The following is an 11,683-nucleotide window of genomic DNA, read 5'->3' as shown; positions in this document are numbered from 1 at the left end:
TGGTCAGGGTCCAGTGAGTATAGTGTAAAACCTGGATCATGTATGAACATGTATAAGTATTCAGACACTTTACTCAGTATTTTGTTGGAGCACTTTTGGCAGCGATTACAGCCTTGAGTCTTCTCAGGTATGAAGCTAGAATCTTCGTACACCTGTATTTGGGGAGTTCCTCCCAATCTTCTCTGCAGATCCTCTCAAGCTTTATCAGGTGGATGGAGAGTGTCCCTGCACAGCTATTTTCAGGTCTCTCCAGAGATGTTCGAACTGATTTAAGTCCAGGCTCTGGCTGGGCCACTCAAGGACATTCAGAGACTTGTCCTGAAGCCAGTCCTGTGTTGTCTTGGCTGTGTGCTTAGGGTCGTTGTCATGTTGGAAGGTGAACCTTCAACCCAGTCTGAGGTCCTGAGCGCTCTGGAGCAGGTTTTCATCAAGGATCTCTCTATACTTTGTTCTGTTCATCTTTCCCTCGATCCTGACTAGTCTCCCAGTCCCTGCCACTGAAAAACATCCCCACAGCATGATGCTGCCATCACCATGCTTCACCGTAGGGATGGTGCCAGGTTTCCTCCAGACATGACGCTTGGCATTCAGGCCAAAGAGTTCAATCTTGGTTTCATCAGACCAGAGAATCTTGTTTCTCATGGTCTGAGAGTCCTTCAGGTGCCTTTTGACAAACTCTAAGTGGGCTGTCATGTGCCACTGTGTTCTTGGGGACATTCAAGAACATTCAAGAACATTCAGTGCTGCAGAAATGTTTTGTTACCATTCCCCAGACCTGTGCCTCGAAACAATCCTGTCTGGGAGCTCTACGGACAATTCCTTCGACCTCATGGCTTGGTTTTCGCTCTGACATGCACTGTCAACTGTGGGACCTTTTATAGACAGCCTTTCCAAATCATGTCCAATCAATTGAATTTACCACAGGTGGACTCCAATCAAGTTGTAGAAACATCTCAAGGATGATCAGTGGAAACAGGATGCACCTGAGCTCAATTTCGAGTCTCATAGCAAAGGGTCTGAATACTAATGTAAATAAGGTAATTCTGTGAATCTAGTGAATGGAGTGTTTGGAGGCTCTATTGTGATTAGAATCAACAATGACTACATTTCCCTCACCAGCAAGAGACGCAATCACTCCCTGAGAGTTCCAGTGACCTTTGACCCAAGTATGGCTACCACCCAGGGGACCACCGTGCCCCCCTCCCAATCCCCAGGTTTAGGTGTACCCACCCTGGTCACTGTAGACATTGTGGTGCTCGTTGTCTACTTCCTCCTTGTACTGGCTGTGGGCCTCTGGGTAAGTAGGAGAAAATTTGGGAAAAGGCACCCTAATGGCATCCGAAATGGAACCCTATTCCTATGTAGCTGGCCAAAAGTAGTGCACTATATAGGGATTAGGATTCCATTTGTAAATGATTTGATTTATTCCAGACACATCAGTAGGTGAGATTTACAGAAACATGTCATGTGTTCTATTGGGATTTGTTTGGTTGTTGCTCTACAGTATATTCTTGCATCTGAATCTCAAAGTAGAGTTGTTCTACTTCAGCACACTCCTTCAGCACTCTCCTTTACTCTTTCAGTACACTCCTTCAGCACACTCCTTCAGCACACTCCTTCAGCACACTACTTCAGCACACTACTTCAGCACACTCCTTCAGCACACTCCTTCAGCACTCTCCTTTACTCTTTCAGTACACTCCTTCAGCACACTCCTTCAGCACACTACTTCAGCACACTCCTTCAGTACACTCCTTCAGCACTCCCCTTTACTCCTTCAGTACACTCCTTCAGCACACTCCTTCAGCACACTACTTCAGCACACTCCTTCAGTACACTCCTTCAGTACACTCCTTCAGTACACTACTTCAGCACTCCCCTTTACTCCTTCAGTACACTCCTTCAGCACACTACTTCAGCACACTCCTTCAGCACTCTCCTTCAGTACACTACTTCAGCACACTCCTTCAGTACACTCCTTCAGTACACTCCTTCAGCACTCCCCTTTACTCCTTCAGTACACTTCTTCAGCACTCTCCTTTACTCCTTCAGCACACTCCAATCAAGTACACTACTTCAGTACACTCCTTCAGTACATTACCTCAGCACTCCCCTTTACTCCTTCAGTACACTCCTTCAGCACACTCCTTCAGCACACTACTTCAGCACACTCCTTCAGTACACTCCTTCAGTACACTCCTTCAGTACACTGCTTCAGCACTCCCCTTTACTCCTTCAGCACACTCCTTCAGTACAGTACTTCAGCACACTCCTTCAGCACACTCCTTCAGTACACTACTTCAGCACACTCCTTCAGTACACTCCTTCAGTACACTACTTCAGTACACTACTTCAGCACTCCCATTTACTCCTTCAGTATACTCCTTCAGTACACTTCTTCAGCACTCTCCTTTACTCCTTCAGCACACTCCAATCAGGTACACTCCTTCAGTACACTCCTTCAGTACACTACTTCAGCACTCCCCTTTACTCCTTCAGCACACGCCTTCAGTACACTACTTCAGCACACTCCTTCAGCACTACTCCTTCAGCACACTACTTCAGCACACTCCTTCAGTACACTCCTTCAGTACACTACTTCAGCACTCTCCTTTACTCCTTCAGTACATTTCTTCAGCACTCTCCTTTACTCCTTCAGCACACTCCTTCAGCACTCTCCTTTACTCCTTCAGCACACTAATTCAGCACACTCCTTCAGCACACTAATTCAGCACACTAATTCAGCACACTCCTTCAGTACACTACTTCAGCACTCTCCTTTCTTCCTTCAGCACACTCCTTCAGTACACTACTTCAGCACACTAATTCAGCACACTTCATCAGCACTCTCCTTTACTCCTTCAGCACACTAATTCAGCACACTCCTTCAGCACACTAATTCAGTACACTAATTCAGCACACTAATTTAGCACACTCCTTCAGCACTCTCCTTTACTCCTTCAGCACACTCCTTCAGTACACTACTTCAGCACTCTCCTTTACTCCTTCAGCACACTCCTTCAGTACACTTCTTCAGCACTCTCCTTTACTCCTTCAGTACACTACTTCAGCACACTCCTTCAGTACACTCCTTCAGTACACTCCTTCAGCACACTCCTTCAGCACACTCCTTCAGCACTCCCCTTTACTCCTTCAGCACACTAATTCAGTACACTAATTCAGCACACTCCTTCAGCACTCCCCTTTACTCCTTCAGCACACTAATTCAGTACACTAATTCAGTACACTAATTCAGCACACTAATTTAGCACACTCCTTCAGCACTCTCCTTTACTCCTTCAATACACTACTTCAGCACACTCCTTCAGCACACTCCTTCAGCACACTCCTTCAGCACACTCCTTCAGTACACTACATCAGCACTCTCCTTTTCTCCTTCAGCACACTCCTTCAGTACACTTCTTCAGCACTCTCCTTTACTCCTTCAGTACACTCCTTCAGCACACTCCTTTACTCCTTCAGCACACTCCTTCAGCACACTAATTCAGCACACTAATTTAGCACACTAATTCAGCACACTAATTCAGCACACTCCTTCAGCACACTCCTTCAGCACACATTGAAGTCTGAATAGAGAATGTGTGTAACAGTCCGTTCTTCCCTTCCAGTCCATGTGGAAAACCAAGCGGAGCACGGTGGATGGATACTTCCTGGCAGGAAAGAGCATGTCCTGGTGGCCGGTGAGTGAAAAGAAACAGAGATGTTGCTATGGAAAGTACACACAAATGACATCCACTCAGTATGTTGAATGGATTCCAGACGTTTGATGCCAAGAGGAACCATTGCTGATGTATCTTGTTCTGAATAGTCCAGGACCAAACCAGATGGTGAAACAAACAGTCCTTGTACTGTTATATGGGTGGAACTGAGATTTTATGTGGGGAGATATGAATACTTTACAATGGGGTTGGCTTAAAGTCAGACATAGTTGTATTGTCACTCACTCATTCTCTCTCTCTTCATCTCTCTGACACTCTCTCTGCAGGTGGGCACCTCTCTGTTTGCCAGTAATGTGGGTAGCGGCCACTTCATGGGCCTGGCTGGCTCAGGAGCGGCAGCGGGCATCAGTGCTGTGGCATATGAGTGGAACGTAAGACTATACATTTGGACATTATAATTCATTATAAACTGGGCATAAAATGTGTGGATCTCTATTACAGATGCAGGATTTTCATTTTCTCACCCTGTTGCAGGAGAACGTTCCTGCAATGCAGGCAATTTAGGTTTAGAAAAGCTTCTGAAGTTTGTAATTTCCACTTAGAAATTTCAGACTTGATTTTTCCATCACGAGAAATGTATCAACCTCTACATAAATGTTTATTAATTACATACAATCCACACAATAATTCACATTTCCTGTTGCTACAGGATTAATTAAGACCCTACATCTGTACATGATTTATTTATTTTATTATTTTTTTTTATTTTTTTTATCCCATTTTCTCACCAATTTTCGTGGTATCCAATCGCTAGTAATTACTACCTTGTCTCTTCGCTACAACTCCCGTACGGGCTCGGGAGAGACGAAGGTCGAAAGCCATGCGTCCTCTGAAGCACAACCCAACCAGCCGTACTGCTTCTTAACACAGCGCGCCTCCAACCCGGAAGCCAGCCAATGTGTCGGAGGAAACACCGTGTACCTGGCCCCCTTGGTTGGCGCGCACTGCGCCCGGCCGGCCACAGGGGTCGCTGGAGCGTGATGAGACAAGGATATCCCTACCGGCCAAACCCTCCCTACCCCGGACGACGCTATGCCAATTGTGCGTCGCCCCACGGACCTCCCGGTCGCGGCCGGCTGCGACAGAGCCTGGGCGCGAACCCAGAGACTCTGGTGGCGCAGTTAGCACTGCGATGCAGTGCCCTAGACCACTGCGCCACCCGGGAGGCCCATCTGTACATGATTTTGATAGGGCATATGATTTAATGCAAATTTAAAAATATTACTTTTTTCATACTAAGCTTTGCATGAATCACTTACAAGTATCAATGTCTCTGGTTGGCAGGGGATGCTGATGGTGCTGCTCTTGGGTTGGCTTTTCCTGCCCATCTATATTGCTTCCGGGGTGAGAGGTCAACACACACCTTTCTGTCAGTCCACTGTCTGTACTACTGAAATATCACAAACCCACAAGTAGGCCTACTGAAATTCTATGCAACATACAGCCAACTATTTCAGCGCCCAAATACCTCATTACAGGCTAGGAATTTTTATTGAATATTCCTCTCTGTGTACTGAGACACACCACTTCCCTCTCTGTGTACTGAGACACACCACTTCCCTCTCTGTGTACTGAGACACAACACTTCCCTCTCTGTGTACTGAGACACAGCACTTCCCTCTCTGTGTACTGAGACACACCACTTCCCTCTCTGTGTACTGAGACACAGCACTTCCCTCTCTGTGTACTGAGACATAACACTTCCCTCTCTGTGTACTGAGACACAGCACTTCCCTCTCTGTGTACTGAGACACACCACTTCCCTCTCTGTGTACTGAGACACAACACTTCCCTCTCTGTGTACTGAGACACAGCACTTCCCTCTCTGTGTACTGAGACACAACACTTCCCTCTCTGTGTACTGAGACACAACGCTTCCCTCTCTGTGTACTGAGACACAGCACTTCCCTCTCTGTGTACTGAGACATAACACTTCCCTCTCTGTGTACTGAGACATAACACTTCCCTCTCTGTGTACTGAGACACAACACTTCCCTCTCTGTGTACTGAGACACAACACTTCCCTCTCTGTGTACTGAGACACAACACTTCCCTCTCTGTGTACTGAGACACAACACTTCCCTCTCTGTGTACTGAGACACAACACTTCCCTCTCTGTGTACTGAGACATAACACTTCCCTCTCTGTGTACTGAGACACAACACTTCCCTCTCTGTGTACTGAGACACAACACTTCCCTCTCTGTGTACTGAGACACAGCACTTCCCTCTCTGTGTACTGAGACACAACACTTCCCTCTCTGTGTACTGAGACACAACGCTTCCCTCTCTGTGTACTGAGACACAGCACTTCCCTCTCTGTGTACTGAGACACAACGCTTCCCTCTCTGTGTACTGAGACACAGCACTTCCCTCTCTGTGTACTGAGACATAACACTTCCCTCTCTGTGTACTGAGACACAGCACTTCCCTCTCTGTGTACTGAGACATAACACTTCCCTCTCTGTGTACTGAGACATAACACTTCCCTCTCTGTGTACTGAGACACAACACTTCCCTCTCTGTGTACTGAGACACACCACTTCCCTCTCTGTGTACTGAGACACACCACTTCCCTCTCTGTGTACTGAGACACACCACTTCCCTCTCTGTGTACTGAGACACAGCACTTCCCTCTCTGTGTACTGAGACACAACACTTCCCTCTCTGTGTACTGAGACATAACACTTCCCTCTCTGTGTACTGAGACATAACACTTCCCTCTCTGTGTACTGAGACACAACACTTCCCTCTCTGTGTACTGAGATACTTTAGATCACAGTGGTGATAACTTGTTCAATGATTCATGTTCTGTCTATATCCCTTTAACATGCAGGTGACAACCATGCCTGAATACTTGCAGAAGCGATTCGGGGGGAAGAGAATACAATTATTCATAGCTATTTTGTATTTATTCATTTACATCTTCACAAAGATATCGGTAAATAACGTCAAAACACTTCTATGTATCTCATCAGCTATTTACTTTCTCAATAAAACATTGTTTTGGATGTGAATCTATTGAATGAATTGAGACCGCTTGATCCACTGCTGTGTGTGCGTCGGGCATGCATGTGTGTGTGTGTGTGTGTGTGTGCGTGCGTGCGTGCGTGCGTGTGTGTGTGTGTGTGCTTGCGTGCGTGCGTGCGTGCGTGCGTGTGTGCAGGTGGATATGTATGCTGGGGCAGTGTTTATTCAACAGGCCCTGCAGTGGAACATCTATGTAGCTGTGGTGGTGCTTCTGCTCATCACTGCTCTCTACACTGTAGCAGGTACCCTGCTATACTCTCTCTCTCACTCTGTCTCTCTCTGTCTCTCTCTCTCTCTGTCGGTCTGTCTCTCTCTCACACTCTCTTTCTCTCTGTCTCTCTCTCTCTCCCTCTCTGTCTCTCACTCACTCACTCACTCACTCACTCACTCTCACTCTCTGTCTCTCTCTCTCTCTCTGTGTCTGTCTCTCTGTCTCTCTCTCTCTCTCTCTCACTCTCTCTCCCTCTGTCTCTGTCACTCTCCCTGTCTCTCTCTCACTCTGTCTCTGTCTCTCTCTCTGTCTCTCTCTTTCTCTCTCTCTCTCTCTGTCTCTCTCTCGGTCTCTCTCTCACGCTGTCTCTCTCTCTCACTCTGCGTCTCTCTCTCCCACGGTCTCTCTCTCTCTCCCTCTCCCTCTGTCTCTCTGTCTCTCTGTCACTCTGTCACTGTCTCTCTCTCTCTCACTCTGTCTCTCTCTATCTCTCTCACTCACTCTCACTCTCACTCTCTTCCAAAACAATCAGATTTTGTTTCCTAAAGTCTACCAGTTCAAACATACAGCCAAATACAACAACCAAATGACCCTAATTGAAGTATCAAAGTATTAAGTCTATGGAAAAGTTTGTCTGTGACAGAGTATGTCCAGTCCTGGTTCAGTGTTGTGCTGTGTTGTTTCAGGTGGTCTGGCTGCAGTCATGTACACAGACGCTGTCCAGACTGGCATCATGTTGATAGGAGCACTCACCCTCATGGGCTTCAGTAAGTCTCCTACTCTTACAGTGGTCAATACCGGTTCTGCTTTGGTGCTGTGTTGATCGGTGGCTACTGTATACACTGAGTATGCCAAACATTGGGAACACCTTCCTAATATGGAGTTGCCTTAGAACAGCCTCAATTCATCAGGGACATGGACTCTACAATGTGTTGAAAGTGTTCCACAGGGATGCTGACCCATGTTGACTCCAATGCTTCCCACAGTTGTGTCAAGTTGTCTGGATGTCCTTTGGCCGGTGGACCATTCTTGATACACACAGGAAACTGTTGAGCATGAAAAACCCAGCAGCGTCGCAGTTCTTGACACAAAGCAGTGCGCCTGACACCTACTACCATCTACACTGATTGAGGTGGATTTAAGTGCCATCAATAAGGGATCATAGCTTTCACCTGGTTAGACTATGTCATGGAAAGAGCAAGTGTTCCTAATGTTTTTTATACTCAGTGTATGATTCAAAGATAAATACTTTGTCTTTAGTCAGAAAAACTTTCCAACTAGATTTTAGATTTCCTCAGTTATAGATTTTCATGTTTTTCACTCTCTGTATAGTTTGTACTCTGTATAGTACAGTACAGGGCAGTACAATACAGGGCAGTACAGGGCAGTACAATACAGGGCAGTACAATACAGTACAGTACAGGGCAGTGCAGTACAGTACAGTACAGTACAGTACAGGGCAGTGCAGTGCAGTACAGTACAGGGCAGTGCAGTGCAGTACAGTACAGGACAGTACAGGGCAGGGCAGTACAGTACAGGGCAGTGCAGTACAATACAGGGCAGTGCAGTACAGGGCAGTGCAGTACAATACAGGGCAGTACAGTACAGTACAATACAGGGCAGTGCAGTACAGTACAATACAGGGCAGTGCAGTGCAGTACAGTACAGTACAATACAGGGCAGTACAGTACAGTGCAGTACAATACAGGGCAGTACAGTGCAGTACAATACAGGGCAGTACAGTACAATACATGGCAGTGCAGTACAGGGCAGTACGGTACAGGGCAGTGCAGTACAGAACAATACAGAGCAGTACAATACAGGGCAGTACAGTGCAGTACAATACAGGGCAGTACAGTGCAGTACAATACAGGGCAGTACAGTACAGTACAGGGCAGTACAGTACAGGGCAGTGCAGTACAGTACAGTACATGGCAGTACAGTACAATATAATGCAGGGCAGTACAGGGCAGTACAGTACAGTACAGTACAGGGCAGGGCAGGGCAGGGCAGGGCAGTACAGTACAGGGCAGTACAGTACAATACAGGGCAGTACAGTACAGTACAGGGCAGTACAGTACAGGGCAGTGCAGTGCAGTGCAGTACAGGGCAGTACAGTACAGTGCAGTACAGTACAGTGCAGTACAGTACAGGGCAGTGCAGTACAGTACAGTACAGGGCAGTGCAGTACAGTACCAGGCAGTGCAGTACAGTACAGGGCAGTGCAGTACAATACAGGGCAGGGCAGTGCAGTACAGTACAGGGCGGTGCAGTACAGGGCAGTACAGTACAGGGCGGTGCAGTACAGGGCAGTACAGTACAATACAGGGCAGTGCAGTACAGGGCAGTGCAGTACAGTACAGGGCAGTACAGGGCAGGGCAGTACAGTACAGTGCAGTACAGGGCAGTGCAGTACAGTACAGGTCAGGGCATTGCAGTGCAGTACAGTACAGGGCAGTGCAGTACAGGGCAGTACAGTACAGGGCAGTACAGTACAATACAGGGCAGTGCAGTACAGGGCAGTGCAGTACAGTACAGGGCAGGGCAGGGCAGGGCAGTGCAGTACAGTACAGTACAGTGCAGGGCAGTGCAGTACAGTACAGGTCAGGTCAGGGCAGTGCAGTGCAGTACAGGTCAGGGCAGGGCAGTGCAGTGCAGTACAGTGCAGGACAGTGCAGTACAGGGCAGTACAGTACAGGGCAGTACAGTACAATACAGGGCAGTGCAGTACAGGGCAGTGCAGTACAGTACAGGGCAGTACAGGGCAGGGCAGGGCAGTGCAGTACAGTACAGTGCAGTGCAGTACAGTACAGGTCAGGGCAGTGCAGTACAGGCCAGGGCAGGGCAGTGCAGTACAGTGCAGGACAGTGCAGTACAGTACAGGGCAGTTTGCCTAACTGTCTAACTCTGAGCTACTCTTGTGGAGGTTTCGCTGAGGTGGGGGGCTGGAACGCCCTCCTAGAGGGGTATGCTACGGCCATCCCCTCGGTCCGCGACCCCAACACCACATGTGGCATCCCCCGGGACGACGCCTTCCACCTGTTCCGTGACCCTGTGACCTCTGACCTGCCCTGGCCGGGCATCCTCCTGGGCATGTCCATACCCTCCATGTGGTACTGGTGCTCAGACCAGGTAACAGTGACACTGCTCAGGGACAGTCACTAGATGGCCAAGAGGACAAGATCTGAGGTATCAGAATTGATACACCTTAAAGGGGAATGGAAACACTAGGCTTTAGAACACCATCTAACTTTAACTGTAAATCACCATATTGGCATTGTTGCATCACTGGCAGGAGAATTTTGATACACCTTAATAATAAAACAGATGGATAGTTTAAGTGCTCTAGACATTGGGAGGCACATTCAGCTGCTCTGTCAACAGTTCCAGTCATTGATTCTGTGTTGTGTTGTATCCAGGTGATAGTGCAGCGCTCCCTGGCTGCCAAGAACCTGCTCCATGCTAAAGGAGGCTCCCTGCTGGCTGCCTACCTCAAGATCCTGCCCTTCTTCATGATGGTCCTGCCCGGCATGATCAGCAGAATACTCTACCCAGGTACAATGTCCTAAGTGCAACGCTTTGGTAGTAACTCTAGAGAGGATACTGTATCTAGGTAAAACCTGCTGATGCCACTATCAAACAAAGGAGAGACAGTATATTTACAGCAGCGTTGTTGTTGCGTCTAGACGAGGTGGCGTGTAGTGACCCTGAGGTGTGTACTGAGGTGTGTGGGAACCCAGTGGGCTGTTCAGACATCGCCTACGCCAAACTGGTCATGAAGCTACTGCCTTCAGGTGAGGAAGTCTTCTTCTCTCTGTAACATTTTGTATATCTCTTTCTATCTGTCTTTCTCACTTCCTGTACACACAAACACCTTGTGGTATCCCAGGAGGTCTACCCCGGGGGGTGTTAATAGAGGGGAGGTACGTGAGGCGACGTTGGCTACCTCTGCTGGGAATACGGGAGCTGTGCACCCTGACACGGACAGCTCTAAGTGGAGGTAATTAGAGGAAAGGGCCAATCAGCCGTGGAGGCCAAATAAAAGGAGCACGGAGGCCCACCGCGGGAAAGAAGGGGGAGAGACCGACACCAAGCAAAAGTAGAGAAGAACCCAACACCCCGCGAGAGAGAACGGGGAGAGACCAACACCAAGCAAAAGTAGAGAAGAACCCAACACCCCGCGAGAGAGAACGGGGAGAGATCGACACCAAGCAAAAGTAGAGAAGAACCCAACACCCCGCGAGAGAGAACGGGGAGAGACCAACACCAAGCAAAAGTAGAGAAGAACCCAACACCCCGCGAGAGAGAACGGGGAGAGACCGACACCAAGCAAAAGTAGAGAAGAACCCAACACCCCGTGAGAGAGAACGGGGAGAGACCGACACCAAGCAAAAGTAGAGAAGAACCCAACACCCCGCGAGAGAGAACGGGGAGAGACCGACACCAAGCAAAAGTAGAGAAGAACCCAACACCCCGCGAGAGAGAACGGGGAGAGACCGACACCAAGCAAAAGTAGAGAAGAACCCAACACCCCGCGAGAGAGAACGGGGAGAGACCGACACCAAGCAAAAGTAGAGAAGAACCCAACACCCCGCGAGAGAGAACGGGGAGAGACCGACACCAAGCAAAAGTAGAGAAGAACCCAACACCCTGCGAGAGAGAACGGGGAGAGACCGACACCAAGCAAAAGTAGAGAAGAACCC

At 48.3% G+C, this 11,683-nt stretch overlaps 1 protein-coding gene across 1 annotated transcript; it reads left to right on the top strand.

Moving 5' to 3' along the window:
* Nucleotides 1-456: 456 nt before the first annotated feature.
* LOC129850963 (sodium/myo-inositol cotransporter 2-like) lies at nt 457-11,089 on the top strand. The gene is made up of 10 exons (XM_055917106.1): nt 457-1,297; nt 3,630-3,701; nt 4,007-4,111; nt 5,025-5,084; nt 6,576-6,680; nt 6,906-7,011; nt 7,667-7,747; nt 9,907-10,112; nt 10,400-10,535; nt 10,667-11,089. Exons 1-10 carry the CDS (start codon nt 1,169-1,171, stop codon nt 10,798-10,800), a joined length of 1,134 nt encoding a protein of 377 aa, XP_055773081.1. The 5' UTR covers nt 457-1,168; the 3' UTR covers nt 10,801-11,089.
* The last annotated feature ends 594 nt before the right edge of the window (nt 11,090-11,683 follow it).

Source organism: Salvelinus fontinalis, unplaced genomic scaffold (genome assembly GCF_029448725.1).
Source record: "Salvelinus fontinalis isolate EN_2023a unplaced genomic scaffold, ASM2944872v1 scaffold_2541, whole genome shotgun sequence".
Classification (NCBI taxonomy): Eukaryota; Metazoa; Chordata; class Actinopteri; order Salmoniformes; family Salmonidae; genus Salvelinus; species Salvelinus fontinalis.
Note: the sequence above shows the minus strand (reverse complement) of the source record. Positions and strands in the feature narration are given on the sequence as shown.

Coding starts and splice junctions, on each gene's coding strand:
- LOC129850963 (XM_055917106.1), top strand. CDS start 1,169: ATGGCTACCACCCAGGGGACCACCGTGCCCCCCTCCCAATCCCCAGGT. Junction 6,681..6,905: donor ACATCTTCACAAAGATATCG/GTAAATAACGTC, acceptor GCGTGTGTGCAG/GTGGATATGTATGCTGGGGC. Junction 10,113..10,399: donor GGTACTGGTGCTCAGACCAG/GTAACAGTGACA, acceptor TGTTGTATCCAG/GTGATAGTGCAGCGCTCCCT.